Source organism: Dasypus novemcinctus, chromosome X, assembly GCF_030445035.2.
Source record: "Dasypus novemcinctus isolate mDasNov1 chromosome X, mDasNov1.1.hap2, whole genome shotgun sequence".
Taxonomy (NCBI): Eukaryota; Metazoa; Chordata; class Mammalia; order Cingulata; family Dasypodidae; genus Dasypus; species Dasypus novemcinctus.
Window position 1 is genome coordinate 20,735,132 of NC_080704.1, and position 22,246 is coordinate 20,757,377.

At 40.0% G+C, this 22,246-nt stretch overlaps 1 protein-coding gene across 5 annotated transcripts in view; it reads right to left on the bottom strand.

The window, feature by feature from the left end:
- The window catches only part of BEND2 (BEN domain containing 2), a 79,017-nt gene that overhangs the window by 44,296 nt on the left and 12,475 nt on the right, over window positions 1–22,246 (bottom strand). For 4 of the 5 annotated variants that reach the window (XM_058291250.2, XM_023586501.3, XM_023586500.3 and 1 more), the window contains exons 4-7: window positions 20,923–20,997; window positions 6,630–6,722; window positions 5,338–5,746; window positions 1,944–2,066 (exon numbers count right to left, since the gene is read on the bottom strand). In XM_058291250.2, the coding sequence (XP_058147233.1) occupies window positions 1,944–2,066; window positions 5,338–5,746; window positions 6,630–6,722; window positions 20,923–20,997 (700 nt within the window). The remainder of the gene's footprint in view (window positions 1–1,943; window positions 2,067–5,337; window positions 5,747–6,629; window positions 6,723–20,922; window positions 20,998–22,246) is intronic. The other variant, XM_023586502.3, reaches the window with a different exon arrangement.

The window sequence follows — 22,246 nt, forward strand, 5'->3', positions numbered from 1 at the left end:
TTCCAACTGACCAACACTGGGAGAGATGAAGAAAGATGAGGAGGCTGTATGTGGACCACTGTCATTTCCCAGTAGAACTAGGGAACTCATTGTCTCACAGCTGTTTTCCGAGTTGGTCCCTTCTTCTCCCAATGCTTCTGTAAGGAAAATATGTTCAACTGCTGAAAGACAAGAACTCTAAACTATAAATTTGATACCAGGCAAAACTACCCCCCAGAAAAAAAGGAGAAATAAAGACCTACATAAAGAAAAAACTGAAAGAATTTGTCCCTAGAAGACTTACCCTTAAACAAAGGCTAAGAGATGGACAAAAGATTCTCAAGAGTTAGGGACAGGGCAGAGGGGAAGGGAAGGGTGACAGAAGAGAGGTGACTGTGGTTATAAGAGAAAAATATGAGGGATCCTTGTGGTGATGGAAATGTTCTGTAGCTTGACTGTAGTGGAGAACATACAAATCCACTTATGTGATAAATCTGCATGGAACTAAATATACAAACAAACATACTTACCAATGAATACAAGTAGCAATGGGGACATTTCAATAATAAATGTGAAGTATATCAATGTCAGTCATGATATTTTAATAGATTTAATGTGTGCGTATGTATAGAAAAAATATAGTAATACATATATTATAGTAACACAAATATTGGAAGGGATGGAGAGTGATGAAGAGGTAGCATCTGGGCCACTGTCATCTCCCCATAAAGCTCGAGAATTCAAGGTTACATAGCTGTTTTCCAAGCTGGTTTCTGCTTTTCCTGGAATTTCTAGAACACTTTCAAGTGCTGAAAGACAAGAACTTTCAACCACAATTTCTATACCTGACAAAACCATCCTCTGGGCAAAAAAGGAAATAAAGATTTTCTCACCTGAAGGAAAAAAAAGTTTAATTGTTTATAGCAGGTCTACCACCCTTAAAGAATGGATAAAGGAAAATCTTCAAGCATAAGGATATGATGAAAGAATCGCTCTTAAAACATGAGAAGGAAGAAAAAACTAAAGAAAGAGCAGAAATATGGATGTAGAGGAACTAGATCACCTGTACATTGCTTGTAGGAATGTAAAATGGTGCAACCACTCTGCAAAAGTTTAGCAATTTCAGTAAAACTAAAGGTACAGTTTACACATGACCTAGTAATTGCACTCTTGGGCACTCATGCCAAGGAAATGAACATTTATTTTTACACAAAAATCTATACAAGAATGTTCATAACCAAGTTTACATGTAATAGCCAAAAACTAGAAAAACAACCAGATGAGAATGGCTAACAATTGTGGTACATTCATACCAAGGAATACTATTCAACAGTAGAGAGTAAGGAAGTACTGATACACTCAACACCCTGTAAATAATCTTCTGGGAATTATTCCTAATAAAAAAGCCAATCCCAAAAGGTTATATACTGAATGATTCCCTTAATATAACATTCTTGAAGTGACAAAATTATTGAGATGGCGAACAGACCAGTGGTTGCCAGGGCTTAGCAATGGGGCAGGAGAGGAAGGGAAGTATGAGTAGAGAGAGGTGGATGTGGTTTAAAAAGGCAATAAAGGGGATCCTTATGGTGATGGAAATGTTCTGTATTATTATCAATGGTGGTGGACATACGAACCTAATCATATGATAAAACTGGATAAACTAACCACACACACACACAAAATGAACACCAGAAAAATGAGACAGCTCAATTAAGATCTGTGAATTGTATCAATGTCAATACCTTGGTTGTGTTACTTTACTAGTTTTGCAAAATATTATCATTGGGGTAAATGAGTAAAGTGTAAACTGGATCTCTGTGTATTATTTCTTACATGTTAACCTAAAATTATCTTAAAATAAAAACTGAATTTTATAAAGAGCTACGACTAGCTTGCTTCAAGGATGGTGAAGAATCTAGATTAAAGAGCGCTACCTGTAATGTGTATCATTTCAAACTCACCAAAACTGGGAGGGACGGAGTGCAATGAAGAGGCAGGTTCTGGGCCACTGTCATTTTCCAATATGAGTGGGTGATTCGTTGTCTCAGAGCTGTTTTCCAGGCTGACTTCTCCTCCAACCTTTTCTATAAGGAAAACATTTTCAAATGCTTAGAGACAAAAACTCTAAACTACGAATTCTATAGCAGGCAAAACCATCGAAGGCGAAATTCGGACAGTCTCAGATGAAGGAAAACTAAAAAAAGTTGGACCAAGCAGACTTACCCTTATAGAATGGATGGATAAAGGAAAATCTTCAAAGAGAGAGGATATGGTGACAGAAGGAATTTTTGAGCATCGGGAATGAAGAAAGAACAATGGAAAGAGCACAAGTATGGATGTGGAGAAACTGGATCACGCACATTTCTAGTATGAATTTTAAAAGGTGCAGCCACTCTGGACAACAGGTAAGCAGTTTCTATAAAACTAAATATGCGGTTAACACACAACCCAGAAACTGCACTCTTAGACACTCATATCAGACAAATGAAAACTTATATTTACACAAAAACCTGTATATGAATGTTTATAACAGCTGTACTCCTAATAACCAAAATGTGAAAAGAAAAAAATTTTCCTACAATGGATGACCAGTTAAATCAACCAAGGTACCTCCATAACACAGATTATACTCAGCAATAAAAAGGAAAGAAGTGTTGATACACACAATAACTTGCATGAATCTCCTAAGAATTTTGGTTAGTGAAAAAAGTCAATCCCAAAACATTACAATTATATGACATTACTGAAGTGACTAAATAATAGAGATGGAAAACAGATCAGCGTTTTCCAGGGATGAGGAATGGGGGAGAGAATGCGAGAAGGGCACACAGAGGGGTGTGAATGTGGTTATAAGAGGGCAATAGGGGACGAGTGCGGCAGCGGCTATGGTGCGGCGTTCCTTTCAGTCACCGAAGCTGGGCAGGGTTGGCCCGCGCACTCCAGCCTTGAGACCCGAGGAGCTTTCGGGGCGCCTCTGGCCCAGGCGGCCTGAGGCAGAGATGAGGCGGAACAGGTCTATGCCCCGTTGAACTCCTAGCAGAAGTTTAGCAGTCCAACTCCGTAGTGAAAATGCATATTAAGTCAATCATTCTTGAGGGATTCAAGTCCTATGCTCAGAGGACTGAAGTCAATGGTTTTGACCCTCTCTTCAGTGCTATCACTGGTTTAAATGGTAGTGAGAAATCCAATATCTTGGACTCCATCTGTTTTTTGCTGGGCATCTCCAACCTGTCTCAGGTCCGAGCTTCTAACTTACAACATTTAGTTTACAAAAACGGGCAGGCTGGTATTACCAAAGCCTCAGTGTCAATCACCTTTGATAAATCTGACAAAAAACAAAGTCCTTTAGGATTCGAGGTTCATGATGAAATCACAGTAAGTAACGAGGCAGGTACTCTACCTTCCCCAACATGACACTGAAGATTCATAGTACATTATGGATTCATACCGGATTTACTTAAAACCATTCTAATTGTTTTTTTCTTGTTACAGTCAGTTAAGATTTTCTTTTGTTTTTTAAAGTTCTTTCAACTCGCATATACTCTGCATGTTAGCATATATCGCCCTCATTTTAATGAAAGCCACTGATTTAAAAAAAAAATTAAAAGATAACACACAAAACCATTGACTAGATGGAGAAAAATTCTGTTCTATGTTGCTAGGCATCCTTCAAATCACCCTTTAGGAATTGTCACTTAAGTCTGTTATTAATGTACATAATTGTTCTTAATTGTTCTTGTCAATCAAGCCATGTATCTGCATCTTTATCAAATTAAAAAAAAAATAAGAGGGCAATAGGAGCAGTATGAAAAAGAAGAGGCAAAAACAACGCCCAGACCGCACGCCACTGCATCTCTGCGTCCAAAGCCATGTCCTACCACCAGCACCACGCCCAAGAGAAAGGCTGAAGGGGATGTTAAAGGAGATAAAGCCAAGGTAAAGGATGAAACACAGAGAAGATCTGCAAGATTATCTGCTAAACCTGCTCCTCCAAAGCCAGAGTCCCAGCCTAAAAAGGCCCCTGCAAAGAAAGGAGAAAAGGTACCCAAAGGGAAACAGGGGAAAGCTGATCCTGGCAAGGATGGGAACAACCCTGCAGAAAATTGATGCTAAAACAGACCAGGCACAGAAAGCTGAAGGTGCTGGAGATGCCAGGTGAAGTGTGTGCATTTTTGAGCACTGTCTACCTCTGGTGACTGTACAATTTGAAATACTATTTTTATCAAGTTTTATAAAAATGCAAACTTTTGTTTTCCTTTTTTTTAAGCTATGTTGCTAGCATCCAGAACACTTCATTCTTGTTTTTGGGGGAAGGGACAAATGTCATGAATAGAATGCCTCCAAAGCTGGACTGATACAGGAAAAAACACCTTTTCCCTCTAGTGTTTTGAGAAACTTCCTCTTTATTCCCAGGAGAAGGGAATCCCTGACGCTGATAAACATTATTCACCTTGGCACAGATGTCTTGTGGTATAGAAAACTAAAATTCATTTTTATGTCCTCATGTTCTCTTCTCCCTCTCTGCCTTCAGCACACATTTGACTCCTCTAAGCCCAGAGACCTGTTGGGGCCTGACCCAAAAAATTTGGTTGTGAGGATGTCAGGCAATCCAGACTTTCCAGTGATGCCATGAAAATGGCATCCCTCAAAAGACTAGCAATTCCTTTTTCAGACTGTGGGTCTTCAAACTGATAACTCTACCATTTTCATTTCATTTATTCAAAGTCAGGGTCAGCTCAGTAAGAGTTGTTAAACAACATGCTAAATGTGAAATGTCAACCCTCTCTCTAAACTTCCCCTGTTCAGAGCATTAAATGAAGACTTCACTGGGTTTTATAGTGGCTTTTTGATTTTAGTAGCACACTGAAGAAGGGAGTTTGAAAGTTGTTGTGTACTGTCTGCCCATGTCCTATCTGAAATACCATTGATTGTTTATGAAAAGTATCTTTAATAAAGCTGGATACAGTTTGGCTTTGAAAAAAAAAAGAGGGCAATAGATGGGATTCTTGATTGTGGTGGTAGATATACGAACGTCATAAAATTGCATAGAATTAAATTTACACACACAAATTCTTACAAATAAAACTAGACAGCTGAATGATATCTGTGGATTATATCAATGTCAGTATCTTGGTTGGGATTTTTTCCTATAGTTTTGCAAGAGGTTAACATTGGGGGAAATGAGTAAGGGATAAAAGGGATCACTCTGTATTATTTCTTACAACTACATGCGCATCTACAATTATCTCAAAATAAAGTATTTAATTTAAAAATAGCTATCACTAGCTTGCATTAAGGATGGTTTTGAATCTAGATTAAAGCATGCTGCTTATAATCTGTGCAATTCAAACTTACCAACATTGGGAGGGTTGCAGAGAGATGAGGTAGTATCTGGACTCGTGCTCCTCTTTTCCAGAAAAACTGAGTAATTCACCCTCTTAGGATTATTTGCCACACTGGATTCTCCTTGTGGCACATCTGCTGTGGGTAGTGCTATAGTAGCCTGGGCAGATGAGAGACCACGGATGACACTTTTAATATCCTCATCAAAGAAGTAGGACAGTACAGCGAGCCCAGGAAATGGGCTGTCTGGACTGACATATGACTGTAACGAATGTACGGAGATGATTTGGGGAAGTGGTAGACTCTCCGTGTGGCTCGCCTTCTCCTCCCTGAGCACTGGCGGTTCAGGGCATGCTGCTGACTGAAGAGATGTTCCTACACGGCTGGTCTGGACACGGTTTTCCTGCTCTCTACAATTTCCCTGTCCAAGGCGTGAGAACAAAATGGGTTAGGCTCTTACTTTCAGTTCCTGGACTTTATGCATGAGGTATGTGATCAAAACATTTCTGTGTAAGTTCAGACAACCCCTAAAATGACAGAAACCTAGTATAAACCATTGTAAGCGAAAATGTGAATTAAAAAGTTGGTAAATGCACTAACACTTATTTTCCCTGTGACATTATTTTCTATTGTTAAGGATAAACGATGTCTTTTTATTATAATTGTTATTCCTCTTAAAGCCTCCATTTTAGCAGGGAGCAGGTGTAGCTCAGGGGTTGAGCACCTACTTGGCACGCATGAGGTCCTAGGTTCAATCCCCGGTACCTCCTTTAAAAAAAACACTATTGCAGATTGTTGTGGAATGGGTGTAGTTCAGTGCATGTATGAGTCCCCAAGTTCAATCCCCGGTACTTCCTAAAAAAAATACAACTACATTTTAACTGCATTTTGTACATTAGGATTCCAAACATAAAAATACTCACTGCCATACCTTTATCAAATCTAAACTTTAGCATGCTTTCAACTGACATTTAGTCCACTATGCACTGCTAAAGCAAGTAGCAATCTGCCTTGCTAATTGTGCAGAGTTATTAGTTCTCTATCACTTCTAACTGACAGGTGTCTTAAGGAACTAGAGCAGGGGCTCTTAACCTTTTTGTTGCACAGACCCCTTTGCCAGTCAGATGAAAACCACAGACTTCTTACTAAGTCCACACTATACTGTGTATTATTTAATACATATATCACACCCGTACTAACACGTCCCCACAAGAATAATGTCAATTCAAGCTCACTGACCCCTTGTTAAGAACCCCAGAACCAGAGTGTTATCGCAGTTGTAAGAATATTTTTGAAACACTTACACTGGGTTTCCCCCAAGTACGCTGCATTTCTGAAACAATTCCACACAGCTTGTTAACCTGCCTATTCGTGTTTTTAACAACTTCTTGCAAAGCCTATTATAATAAAAAAAATATTTTAGTAGTTCCTATTTCAAAAGGAAAGCAACATATGAAAATACCATTAAAACAAATATCAACAGTTAGAAACAAAGATAGTTCTCCAGCTTTCAGAAATGTCTTGGTTCTGCATTGACACTTGGTTGTAGGTGACACAGTGTCTGAGTTGCTGAGATGATAAGCCCCCAAGCTTCTGTTAAATGACTATTTCATATAGGCATCGAGAGAAGCTTTAATACTGGAAACTAAACACACCCCAATTCCTACACCCCATCACATTTATGTGGAGTCATTTTCTATCACAAATGTGCTGCTTTAGGAAAGAAATGTTCGCATGTGCCAAAAGGCCAAAGAGTCTCTTCCCATATAATGACCACATGAACTAATGGGCAGTGAGCGTGCAGCTTTGGAAAGCAGCAGCAGCCAAATGTAACAACTGTGCCTTTTAGTTTCAAATTATTTTTAAATCATGCAATCAACAGTTATCCTTACAAAACCTTTGCGGACATTATCCCCTAAGTGCCAATCAGGTATGTGATGAAAACTGAGAATTCTTCTTGAAATACACAGAAATTTTATTTGGGTGAAAAATACATAAATGAGAGGCCAGCAACATTTCCCCATTCATTCATTTATTCAAATAAACATTTATTGATGGCCAACCACCTGTCAGAGCTATTTTGCTTGCTGCTAGGAATACAGGACATCAAAAACAGAGTTGCTGCCTTCAAGGAGTTCCTTTATTAGTTGGGAAGAGGACAGATAAAGAGACTATTCCAGGCAAGGAGATTTGGCTCAACTGATAGCGCATCCGCCTACCACATGGGAGGCCCAGGGTTCAAACCCAGGGCCTCCTGACCCGTGTGGTGACCTGGCCCACGTGCAGTGCTAACACACGCAAGGAATACCCTGCCACGCAGGGGTGTCCCCCGAATAGGGAAGCCCCACGCGCAAGAAGTGCGCACCATAAGGAGAGCCGCCCTGTGTGAAAAAAGTGTAGCCTGCCCAGGAGTGGCTCCGCACACATGGAGAGCTGACACAGCAAGAAGACACAACAAAAAGAGACACAGATTCCCAGTGCCACTGACAAGAATACAAGCGGGCACAGAAGAACACACAGTGAAAGGACACAGAGAGCAGACAGCTGCGGGGGAGGGAAATAAATAAAAATAAATAATCTTTTAAAAATAAATAAATAGACTATTCCAGTAGAGGAAGTGCTAAGAGCCTAGAGGGCGGTTCTCAAAGCGTGGTCCATGGACCAACAACATCAACATCGCTGCTAGCTTGTCAGAAATGCAAATCTCGGGCCAGAGCTCTGCAAGTGGGGGCAGTGATTCGTGTTTTAACCAGTCCTCCAGGGGACTCTGATCTGGCCTAAAGCACTGAGGTGCCCGAGGCAGGTTCTAGGGGAGTGTGGTCTGGGTTCAAACTCTAGAGCTCGGCTGCTTATGAGCTGGGTGAGTTTGAGCAAGTGACGTAAGTTCTCTGTGCTTCCATTTCCTCCTGTACATGATCGGGATGGAAATACCTCTCAGCGTTCTGGTGAGGACTAAAGGACGTGCTGCAGGCACTAGGCCTGGCCCGGTGGTGCTCATTAGTGGATGATGAGATGCTGATGATGATGAGTGCCTTGAGACAGGTGAGGACGGGAGGCTACGTGTGCACAGAAGAGGGACCTAGCCCAGGCCGGCAGTTGGAGAAGGCTGATCAGAGAGGTGATGTCTGCGCTGAGCATCAGAAGATGAGAAGGCACTCCCAGGTGGAGGCGCATGGAAGGGCATGCAGGGCAGAAGGAACAGCACATGCAGAAGCACCAAGACCGAGAGGACAGGAAGCCAGGTGTTTCGAGAGGGAACATAAATGCACCAATAGCGTGGGTTTGTGTGGAAGGACAGAGAGAGGATGGCAGCTAAAGGAGGCTGGGAAGCCAGGAGAGGAGCTGGCTGCCACCTACAGGAGAATACGCAGAGGGGAAACAGTGACAGAGAGAGAGGAGGAAGTGAGCGGGCAGGAGGGCTGGCGATGGCAGGGTCTCTGAGCCCACGGGAGAGGAGTCAGGGCTTGGAGGAGGACCGCTCCATACCCTCCCTTTCCTCCCTGGAAGGAGAGGCCAGGACTGGGTGTGTAGAGCCAAAGGGGCGAAGAGGGAGCTGCCCATAGAGGCGCGAAGGGTGGCAGGGCAGCGTCGGGGGCCTGCAGAGGCCCTTCCCTGCTGCTCTTCACAGCCCGAGTGGGCAGGAGAAGGGGGGACGCATCCGGAGAAGGGGTGCACCGGAGAGGATGCTGGGCAAGTGTGAAGGGGCTGGGCTGAGGGAAACGGAGGGAGAGGGGCTGGAGGGACGCCCCGTGCGCCCCAGAGTGGAAGGGAAGGAAGGAGAGAGGCCAGCAGATTGCGAGGCAAGGAGAGCACCCGTGACGGCCCGGGTCGTGCTGGGCAACTGGGGAGACCCGGCATGTCGAGCCCTTGTGCAAATCCTGCCCAACTGCTTGGAGGACCCTGGCAGATGAGAGTAAATCTAGGTGGCCGTGGATATGTGGGTGTGTCGTAAGGCAGCCAGGGACAGCCCTGCTCTACCCCGGAAGCCCCCCCGCCCCTACACACCTCCCTCTACACGTCCTCACCCCAGAAGACAGGACAGTTTCCTTCTAAGTATTCCACTGCACTTCTCAGGAGTAATAACGACAGAGAATCATCAACACTTCTTTACCTTTCAAAGTATATTGGCTCATTTTATTCAAGAAACATGAGGGGAGGGAGAGGGCATTTTTGAAGCATTGGAATCATTCTGCAAGATATTACAATAAGAGATATCAGCCATTACACATTTTGTCAAAACCTATAAAACTGTACGGTGCAAAGCATAAACCATAATGTAAACTATAGACCTTGCTTAGTAGCAGTGCTTTAGTATGTGTTCATCAACTGAAACAGATGTACCACACTAATGAAAGATGTTAATGGGGGAAAGTGTGGGGCAGGGGAGTGTATATGGGAATCCCTTATATTTACAATGTAACGTGTATGCAATCTAAAGCTCCTTAAAAATGGGAAGCGGATTTGGCCCAACAGATAGGACGTCCGCCTACCACATGGGAGGTCCAGGGTTCAAACCCCAGGCCTCCTTGACCGGTGTGGAGCTGGCCCATACACAGTTCTGATGTGTGCAAGGAGTGCCATGCCATGCAGGGGTGTCCCCCGCGTAGGGGAGCCCCACGAGCAAGGAGTGTGCCCCCTAAGGAGAGCCACCCAGCACGAAAAAAGTGCCCAGGAGTGGCGCCGCACACATGGAGAACTGACACAGCAAGATGACACAACAAAAAGAGACACTGATTCCCAATGCCACTGATAAGGATAGAAGCAGATACAGAAGAAGAGAGCAAATAGACGCAGAGAGCAGACAATTGCGGGGCAGGGGAGGGAGGAGAGCAGACAACTGGGGGGCGGGGGGTAGGGGAGAGAAATAAATAAATAATAAATCTTTAAAAAAATAAATAGGGAAGTGGACCTGGCCCAATGGATAGGGCGTCTGCCTACCACATGGGAGGTCCATGGTTTAAACCCCGGGCCTCCTTGACCCGTGTGGAGCTGGCCCATGCGCAGTGCTGATGCGCACAAGGAGTGCCCTGCCACACAGGGGTGTCCCCCACATAGGGGAGCCCCACGCGCAATGAGTGCACCCCATAAGGAGAGCCGCCCAGTGCAAAAGAAAGTGCGGCCTGCCCAGGAATGGCGCCACACACACGGAAAGCTGACACAACAAGATGACGCAACAAAAAGAAACACAGATTCCCAGTGCTGCTGATAAGGATAGAAGCAGTCACAGAAGAACACACAGCAAATGGACACAGAGAGCAGACAGCTGGGGGTGGGGAGGGGGGAAGGGGAGAGAAATAAATAAAAAATTTTTTTAAAATAAATAAATAAATAAAATAAACCTCCTTAAAAATAAAGAAAAATTTATTTTAAAAAGAACATGGAGTTCACAAAATCCCTGATAATCACATACTTCTTTCAGTATCTACCAACATGCTAATTTTTAAAAAATCACCTCAAAACTATGTGACAGATACTTTTTTAAAAAGCATTGCTGATGGCCATTCACTCCCGTGATGCCTTCACCACCACCAGACCTGCTGCTGCACGGAAGTGGAGGAAGAGGAGACTGAAGCTGCACCCTCTTCCTATAAAGGTGTCTACTGGTGTGCCTACTGAAGTCCTGCATGAGGCTTAGGGCCATGTCATGACAAGTGAGACACTGACAAGGTGCATCAGGGGAAGCTCACTGAGGCAGAGGACAACATGAACTGCCGAGTGTCCAACATCACAGTCACCTACAGAGATAGACAAGTGACCCAGCTGGAGTAGGTGTACATCCATGGCAGCAAGATCCACTTTCTGAGTTTTGCTTCACATGCTGAAAAACGTACCCATGGAAAAAAGCAGGAAAAACAAAAACCAAGGTCAGAAGCCAGCCAGGGACAAACTGCTGTTCTGAAGGCCTAAGTGGCTGGAAGAGGGTGTAGCCATGAAATGAGACATGGAAATTTCTTGCAGAAGTGAAGGTAAAATTATGAAGTGAACAGAACTTTACCCCGTTTTTTTCTTTTAGGTTGTGTGGGCAGTAAGTTGGAGGGTGCTACTGTATATGTTCTAGGTTTCTTTTGACACGTTTCTCTTTACATGAAGGGAAATAAAAATAAATCTATTTTTGAGGGGGAAAAAAAGAAAAATTGGAGGGGAGTGACATCATCAAAATGGTAGACTAGTCAGCTGCAAGCACGAGTTCCTCCACACAAACACTGAAAAATAAGCAGAACTGTCAGAACCAAATTTGTTAGCTCTCTGCAAAACAATCAAGGGCTTACAGAAACCAATGAAATGGTAAATCAAAGAAAAAAAGCAACTTGAAAACTGTGGGAAAATTTGAAGAGATAATGAGTAATGATTGTCCAAAATTGAAGAGACACCAAATCACAGACTCAAAAAGCACTAGAAAACCCAGAAAAGGCAAAAGAAATCCACACCTACACATATAATTGTACAATTTCAAAAAAGAAAAACACCACAAAAGCAGCTCGAAAATAAGGATAAAACCAGTAAAGGAGTAATAAAAGAAGAAGAGCTGCTTTCCAATAGCAACAATGAAAGACAAGCAGCAATGGCATGCTACCTTTACATTGCTATTAGAGAGTAACGGCCAAAATAGAATTCCATTCCGAAAAAGAAGTACTTAAAAATGAAGTGATGGCCAAGGGATTATTACCAAGCACCAACTAGCAATGCAACTGGAAAAAGACCTTGACCAAAAGGGAGAAAGGGTAAAGACAAATGAGTTTATATAGCTAAGAGAATTCAAAGTGAGTTGGGAGGTCATTCCAGAGGTTACGCTTAATGCACATCTCAGCAGGATCTCACTGACTGCCAAAGTAGATAATTACCCCAAATAGTGGGGCTCCTAAGAGCTCTGAAGACATTCAGAATCTACAGTCAGGGCAGATAGCTCCAGAGTTAGGTGCCTTAGTAGGCCCTACTTTGGAATTTTGCTCCCCAGTGTGACAAAATTGGACTCAGCTATAGCTTCCCTACACATGGCTCTTGTCATTCTAAGTGAACTTATAATTAGTACTAGAGTTGGTACATGTATGTCCAAGAGACTTGAATCTTTGGGCTGTCCATGTGCCAGCTGGGCCCTGACTTTCAACAGAGTTGCAACACCTACTCTCCAGTTCATTGGTCTTACCCAGGAAAACTAACAAGGAGGAGTCAATGAACAAACAACATACCAAGGAACTAAGAGAGTATACAACTACAAGCAAAATAGTTCCATCCATTGGCCCTATGGGATGGAAGTGCCCTCTCAATTAGAGGTGAAGCAGATACCACCTCCCAGAATCCTTAGGATTGGGGAACGAACTATGGACTAAAGTAGACTTATTGTGATTTTAGCAATGGAAAAAATTATATCATTGATGTGGAGTCCATGGCCACTGGAGGTTCTGAGGGCAGGAAGAGGGAAAAACAGGTGTAATACAGGGGCATTTTTTTAGACTTGGGAATTATCCTAAATGACACTGCAATGGCAGATACAGGCCATTATATATTTTGCCATAACCTACAGAATTGGGTGGGAGAGAGTGTAAACTCTTACATTTTATAATGTAAACTTTAATCCATGTTTAGTGGCAATTCCAAAATGTGTTCATCAATTGCAATTAATGTACCACACTAATGAGGGATGTTGTTAATGTGGGAAAGTGTGGGAGATGTGGGGAGTGAGGCATGTGGGAATTCCCTCATTTTTTTATGTAATATTTATGTAATCTAAGCATCTAAAAATAAAAATTAAGAGAAAAAATGAAGTGATGGGAGTGGATGTGGCTCAAGCTGTTGAGTACCTGCCTCTCACATGGGAGGTCCTGGGTTTGGTTCCTGGTGCCTCCTGAAAAAACAACAACAACAACAACAATAAAACAACAAGCACAATAAACAGTAAGGCCAATTCAGGGAAGCAAGTGGCTCAGTGGTTGGGTGCCAGCTCCCCACACTTGAGGTCCTGGGTTCAATCTCTGGGCCCTGGAACCTCAAAAAAAAAAAAATGAAGTGAAATAAAAACTTTTTCTGAAAATAAAAACTGAGAAAATTTGCTGGCAGCAACTAGTTCTAAAAGAAATACAAAGGGATATTTACTCTTCAGGCAGAAGGAAAATGATTCCAGATACAAATTTCAAGATTTAGGAAAGATCGAGGAGCAACGAAAACTGTTAATTAAATGTATCGATCTAAATGAATATTAAATGTATAAAATAATAATGATGATGTCTGTGGGCTATTACAGCAAAAAAGTATGAAAATATACGATAAAAAATGTCGAAAGAGGAATAAGTAGAGCTAAAATGCTTTAAAATACAATATCTTTGAAGCAAATAAATGAGTAAGCTAACTTTAGATTTGGTAAGCCAAGCAAAAAAAGATTGCAATTTATCAGGTAATCACAAAAGAATATCAAAATAGCACATATCTTCTAAATAAACAGAAGATAAAAATGGAACAAACACAATCAGTCCTAAAGAAGGTATTCAGAATAAAAGGACAAAAAGTACAAATATAAAGCACATGAAAAGAAGGCAGATTCAATCCAAATTTAACAGTGATTACAATAAACATAAATGTTCCACTTACAGATTTAAAAAAAACAGCCAAGAATCTTGACACTTTCCGTTCCCCATCTGGGAGCAAAAACAGTTCGAAAAGTGACAAATTAATGACTCCAGCCATCAACAATAACAAAAACCTTGTAATCCCAGAGAAGTGGGAGAACTAGATTTCCAGAGTTATAATAAAATATTAAGAATATTCAGTTCTCAACAAAAAATTATAAAACACACAAAGAAACAGGAAAGTATGACCTATTCACAGGAAAAAAAGAATTTTGCCAAAAATTATCCCTGAAGAAGTTCACACATTCAATATTAGTCAGACTTTAAATCAACTCTCTTAAATTTACTCAACTAAAGGAATCCATGTATCAATAACTAAAGGAAATTAGGAAAATGTTGTCTGAACAAAATAAACACATGGAAATTTTAAAAAGGAACCAAATCAAAGTTTTAGAGCTACAGAGTATGGAAACTAAAATAACGTTATTAGACAGACACAGATTCAAAAGCAGATTCAAACACACAGAAGAAAGGATCAACTAACTTGACGATAAGACAATAGAAATTATCTAGTGTGAACAGAAAGAAAAATAATCAAGAAAAATAAACAGAGGCTGAGAAACCTGTGGGACACCATCAAGCATACTAACATACACATCACTGGAGTCCCAGAAGGATGAGAGAGAGAAAGAGGCAGAAAATTTCACAAATCTAATGAAAGACATAAGTATACAAATCTAGGAAGCTCAATGAACTCCAAGCAGGATAGACCCTAAGAGATCTATGCCAAGGCACATTATAGCAAACTTAGTAAAAATCCAAAGACAAATAGACGATTTTTGAAAGCAGCAAGAAAGAGGTGACTTGTCACATACAAGGGCTCCCCAATAATATTAAACAGCAAATTTCTCATCAGAAACCATGGAGAACAGTGGACAGTGGAATGGCATATTTAAAGTCCTTAGAGAAAAAAAAAATCAACCAAGGAGTCTACATTCAGCAAAACTATCTTTCAAAAGTGAAAGAGAATGACTCAGATGAGGAAATGACTGCAGTGGCCTAATTGTCTTTGAGTTTAAGTAATTTGAGAGCTTCAAGTTATACTCACTTATATATATATGGCCTAGATAAAGGAAATCTGCTATGAGATTATTCTCTTACATGAAAGGGAGAGAGTACCATTTGCAGTTTCAAAAATGATGTTATTGGCAACGGCAGACTTGGCCCAACTGTTAGGGCAACCGTCTACCACATGGGAGGTCCGCGGTTCAAACCCTGGGCCTCCTTGACCCGTGTGCAGCTTGTCCATGTGCAGTGCTGATGCGCACAAGGAGTGCCCTACCACGCAGGGGTGTCCCCCATGTAGGGGAGCCCCATGCGCAAGGAGTGCGCCCCATAAGGAGAGCAGCCCAGTGCGAAAGAAAGTGCAGCCTGCCCAGGAATGGTGCCGCACACATGGAGAGCTGGCACAACAAAAAGAAACACAGATTCCCATGCCGCTGACAACAACAGAAGCGGACAAAGACGATGCAGCAAATAGACACAGAGAACAGACAACCGGGGGGGGGGGGCGAGAAATAAATAATCTTTTTTTTTTTTAAATGATGTTATGATTTTTATTTAAAAACTAAGAATGCATTATCACTTACATTAGATGTTAAAGTGGATATGATCTGAAAAACCTGTTTAACCTGAATTTCCAGGGGTGTAAGCAGTATGATATGAATGAGGACAGAAAACATTTTAATTTTTTTTACCTCATATTCATTGACAACTGCCTAATCTCACATTTTGGGGCATGGACAGCATTCTTTTCTAAAAGGATCCTATGGCTACGTCTTGAGTTTTGATGAGGGCAATGCTATCTTTCAGTAATAGTGTCACACTAATCCCCCTCTTATATATTAAACCCAATCTTTTGTTATAAATAGGGGGAAATATGATGCAGAATTCACACAGGCTATTGGATTTTACATTAATCATATATGTTTTACCTTCTGAGCTAGAGCTATATTGATCTCCCACACTCTTAACTTTTGACAGAGAAGATAAATGATTTCAGGATAGATCCTTTTGATTGCATATTATTGTCTGCTTCCTCATTGTGAAAAATAGGTTTTGTTTGTGGAAACGTAGCTAAATTGGTCATCACATACGATGAAAAGCTGAAAAACTGATTACCAGATTCTTGTCCATTAAGAAATGCTAAGGGGAGTCCTTCAGGCTGAAATAAAAGGATACTTGACAATAACTCAAAGCCATAAGAAGAAATAAAGAACATAGGTAAAAGTAAACTACATAGATAAATATAAAATCCTGTATTATTGTTCTTTTGGTTTGTATCTGCTCTCCTCCCCCTTCATATGACTTAATATATAAATGTGTAAAATAACATTTAAAATCTGTGTTTATGGGCACACAAGGTATAAAGATGTAATCTAAGACAATAACAATATAATGGGGGAAGGACAGACCTATAGGAGTAGTTTGTGTACTACTGACAGTACATTGGTACTAGTCAAACTAGGTTATTAGTTTAAGATGTTAAGAAAAGGATTAAAATATATATATATATATATATAAAAGGAAAGAAGAAAATAAAACAATATGCTACAAAAAAGCAACTAAATTCCAGAAAAAAAATACAGTAATGGAGTAATTAAGAAAGAAAATCATATAAGACATACAGAAAACAAATAGCTAAATGGCAGAGGTAAATTCCTTCTTCTCAGTTTTTACCTTAAATGTCAATGGATTAAACTCCTCTATTAAAAGGCAAAGATTGGCAGACTGGATGAAAAAGCATGATCCATCTATATACTGTCTACAAGAGACTCACTTTAGACACAAAGACACCAAAAAGTAGAAAAAGATATTCCTTGCAAACAGCAATCAAAAGAGACAAAGCTGCTATATTATTCTGACAAAATAGACTCAAAGTCAAAAAAAGTTATAAAATAAAAAGAAGGATATTATATATTGATAAAAGCATCAATCTAGCCAGAAGATGTAACAATTATAAATACATATGCACCTCACAACAGAAAGATAAATAACAGGCAACATAATTGGAAATGAAAAGTAAAAGTTTCCCTATTTTCAGATGTCATGATCCTATATACAGAAAATCTTGAAAAACCCACAACAAAGCTCTTAAATGAAATCAGCAAAGTGGTAAAGTACAAGATCAACACCCAAAAATCAAGTGATTGATTATATATACAAGCAATAAACAACTGGAAGAAATCAAGAAAAAAATTCCATTAAGAATCGCAGCTCAAACAACCAAATACCTAGTAATAAATCTAACCAAGGATGTAAAGGACCTGTATGCAGAAAACTACAAAACATTGCCAAAAGAAATCAAAGAGGATCTAAATAAATGTGAAGACATTCCATGTTCCTGGATTGTAAGACTAAATATCACTAAGATATCAATCATACCCAAAGCAATTTATAGATTCAATACAATTACAATCCCAATCAAAATTCCAACAACATTCTTTGCAGAAATGGAAAAGCTAATCATCTAATATATATGGAAGGGTAAGGGGTTCCAAAGAGCTAAAGCCATTTTGAAAAAGATGAAAGAAGTTGGATGACTCACACTTCCTGATCTTAAAATTCATTACAAAGCCACAGTAATCAAAACAGCATGGCACTGGCACAAGAACAGACGTAAGACCAAAGGAATAGAATTGAAAGGTCAAAAATCAACCCTCACATTTATGGCCAACTGATTTTTCGACAAGTGGGCAAAGACTTCTCACTTGGGAAAGAATAGTCCCTTCAACAAGTAGTGCTGAGAAAACTGGATCTCCATTTACACAAAAAAGGAGGACACCTACCTCACACCTTATACAAACATCAGCTCCAAAAGGATTAAAGACTTAAATATAAGACCTAGAACTATCAAACTCATAGAAGAAACATAGGCAAGCATCTTCAGGACCTTGTGGTAGGCAATGATTTCTTAGACTTTAGACTTTAAAGCACAAGCCACCAAAGAAAAAAATAGATAAATGGGACCTCATCAAAATAAAAAAACTTTTGTACCTCAAGTGTAAATAAAACAAAACCTACACGATAGGAGAAAATATTTGGAAACCACATATCTGATAAAGGTTTAATATCTAAAATATATAAAGAAATCCTTCAATTTAACAAGAAAAAGATAAACAATCCAATTTTTAAAATGGACAATACTGCTAAGCATGAATGTCCAATTCTCTGAGCATTCCCTCATTCAGCTGACATTGACTGAGAGCCCATTGTGCTTCAGATGGAGACAGAGCCACCCCAAACAGAATTAATCTGAACAAACTTACTGTGAGACACCTACTATTCAGAAAAACAAATACCAGAGATAAAGAAAGGATTCTGAAAGCAGGAAGAGAAAAGCAAAGCATCACATGCAAGGGAACTTCAATAAGATTAAGTGCTGACCTCTCATCAGAAACCATGGGGGCAAGAAGAAAGTGGTATGATGTACTTAAGGTACTGAAAGAAAAAACTGCTGGCCAGACGAATTTTGTATAGGGCTAAAGTGTCCTTTAAAAATGAGGGAGAGTTTAAAGACTTCACAGACAAATAAAAACTGGCAGAGTATGCTACCAAAAGATCAGAATTACAAGAGATACTAAAGGGAGTACTGCAGTCTGAAAGGAAAAAACAAGGGCAAGAGACTTGGAGAAGAGTATAGAAATGAAGATTATTAGGGAGGGTAAATTAAAGGGTAAAAAGACAGACAATAATATGATATGACAACAGAAAGCCAAAGGACAAAATGGATGAAGTAAGTAATGCCTTTACAGTAATAACACTGAATTTTAATGGCTTGGACTCCCCAGTGAGAAGACACAGACTGATAGAATGGATAAAGAAAAACATGAGCCATCTATATGCTGTCTACAAGATATAAGGACACAACCAGGGTGAAAGTGAAAGGATAGAAAAAGATAATCCACGCAAATAGTAACCAAAAAAGTGCTGGAGTAGCAATACTAATAGCAGATAAAATAGATTTTATTTTTGGTTTTTTGTTTTGTTTTTAAAGATTTTATTTTTTATTTCTCTCCCCATTCCTCCTCCCCGCCCCCCCCCCCCCCCCAGTTGTCCGCTCTCTGTGTTCGCTTGTATTCTTGTTAACGGCATGGGGAATCTGTGTTTCTTTCTGTTACGTCATCTTGCTTCACCAGCTCTCCATGTGTGTGGCACCACTCCTGGACAGGCTGCACTTTTTTCAAGCAGGGCGGCTCTCCTTTCGGGGCGCACCCCTTGCACATGGGGGTCCCCCACGTGGAGGACACCCCTGCGTGGCTCAGCACTCTTTGTGCGCATCAATACTGCGCGTGGGCCAGCTCACCATACGTGTCAGGAGGCCCTGGATTTGAATCCTGGACCTCCCATGTGGTAGGCGGATGCTCTACCAGTTCTAAAAAATTTTAGAAAAAAGAACAGCCAACTAATCACAAACCAAGCACAGGAAAGAAATAGTAGTAAAAATTAGACCAGAAATAAATGAAATTGAGAATAAAAAAACAATAGAGAGAATCAACAAAACCAAAAGTTGGTGCTTTGAGAAGATCAACAAAATCAACAAACCCTTAGTTAGACTTGTTGACAAAGAAAAAAAGACGATGCAAATAAATAAAATCAGAAATAAGAGGGGGGACATTACCACTGACAAATTCCTAGAAACACACAAACAACCTACACTGACCCTAGAAGAAAACAGAAGACCTCAACAAACCAGTCACAAGTAGAGACTGAACCAGTCATCAAAAACCTCCCAAAGATGAAAAGCCCAGGACCACCTGGCTTCACAAGTGAATTCTACCAATCATTCAAAGATGATCTAATATCAATCTTGCGCAAGCTCTTCGAAAAAACTGAACAGAAAAGAATGCTACCAAACGCATTCTATGAAGCCAACGAATGAATGGATAAACAAAATGTGGTATATACAGGCAATGGAGAATTATTCAGCCATAAAAAGGAATTAACTTCTGATACATGCCACAGCTTTGATGAACCTTGAAAACATCAAGTGAAAGAAGCCAGACACCAAAGGACAAAAATTGCATAATTCCACTCATATGAAGTATCTACAATATGCAAACTCATACAGACAGAAAGTAGACTAGGATAACATTACCAAGGGCTGGGGGAAATGGGGAGTCACTGCTTAATGGGAAGAGTTAAGAGTTTCTGTTTGGGGTGATGAAAATTTCTGGAAATAGGTACTGGTGATGGTTGCAAAACACTGTCAATGTAATTAATGCCACTGAATTGTACACTTAGAAACAGTTAAAATGGCAAGTTTCATGATCTATATTTTACCAAATTTTTTTAAAAATACTCGTGGGCAGCCATCTTGTTTCAATTGCAGTATCTTGACAAGTATTTAAATTTTGTCCAAATCAGCCAATTCAATTTCCTTAAAAGCTTATGTTGGAGAAACTAAGTAAATATTGAGCCATTTAGATGAAAGAGGAATAACTACATTTGATCAGTTATGGGCTTTTTTTTTTTAGAAAAAGGCTATAAAAATCATATTTTCATTTTAAATTTTTCACCCAGAGATGTTATTCCAACTAGAAATTTTTTTTAAAGATTTATTTATTTCTCTCCCCTTCCCCCCACCGCCGCCATTGTCTGCTCTCTGTGTCCATTCACTGTGTGTTCTTCTGTGTCCATTTGCATTCTTGTCATGTGGCACTGGGAAACTGTCACTTTTTTTGTTGTGTCAGCTCTCTGTGCATGCAGCGCCACTCCTGGGTGGGTTGCACTTTGTTTACAGGGGGTGGCTCTCCTTGAGGGGTACACTCCTTGTGCAACCACAAAGGTCAGGAGGCCCTGGGTATCGAACCCTGGACCCTCCATATGGTAGGCAGATGCTTCATCAGTTGAGCCACAACCGCTTCTCCAGAAATCTTTTAATGTATCACAATGGGGTGATAATCATAAAATGAGATAATGAAAATTTTAGCCCAATATTCTGGAAAACTACATTTGAGAGACATAATGTTGATACCTCACAATAGTGTCGGAGTTCCATAAGTTCGTTTAGATGATTTTCATTACGGGAAACTTCAGGTGCATTGTTCTCCTATTAGTATTACAAAAATAATTAGTTAATGCTTAATATCACTACAAGCCAAGTTAAGCACTGAAAAATAACACTTTATATTTACCTATTTTAATTTTGATTTTCAGCTACATTTGAAAAGGATTTCAGAAAACTTATAATATAGAGCAGAGAGATAGTAAAAAACCAATACCCACATTACTGTGAGAATGAAAAAAATCAAAAGCCAATTAATGAAGGGGGTGAGGAAAGTGTTCCATATTATAAGAACCTAAGTTTAGACAGGCTACTGAATGTCAGTATGAACACATGGTTTTTAATATATATATAAAGATATAGAAAAATAGATTTATGTGTATGCATGGATTAATATACCTACATCTATTTCCTAGCTCTGTCCAGAGAGATCAATGATATAAGAGAAGCAATGAACACAATGAGCACTCCCTGATCTTGGTTTCTAAATCCCTTTCTTCAATAAAATTAACCAGGACTCTTTGGAGAGAGGTGAATTCCAGAGCAGAGGCAAGGAAAATACACATGAGCCTGGGATACCGCATGCGTGATACCAGAAAACAAGGAAGTGCTCGGCAATGGGTAGAAGCATGTCAAAGGGCCACAGGAGCCAACTGGAAGAAACTCCCAATAGCCAGAGATGGAAAATAAATAATTATAGTTTAGGATTATAATGCACAGAACACAATAAATATCCCTGAGTCCATACTGATATAAATGTATATAACTGGATAAATAAGTACATGGAGGATAAAGGGGAGATCTTCTTTATACATGAATTTCAATTAATAAATACAGAAGAAATGAGGGAAATTGAGTCACCATTAGAAAAACACCACAGTAATAGTTGCTGCAGATAAAATCCACAGATAGAGTTAACTTAAGTCAGTGGGTGAAAGTTGAGGAGAAATAGGATATTGGCATAATCTCAGAGTACCCCCATACCCAAGATATTTATCAATTAGAAAGGGGAAAGCAGTGACTTTACAGTATAGAAACCCAGCACACACCACATTAACCAAGTGATTGATGATAACATCACCTGTACAAAGACATATCGACACCAGGTACCCCCTAATGTCATTCAATGAGACAACACCATTTGTGTGGTTTTCTTGCCACAAATGCATAATCTCAATCTATTAAAGAGAAAATATCAGATAAATCAAAATTAAGTGATATTTTTACAAAATAACTGAACAGTACTCATCAAAAGCATTAAGGTGGGAAGTGGGTATAGCTCAGGGGTTGAGCA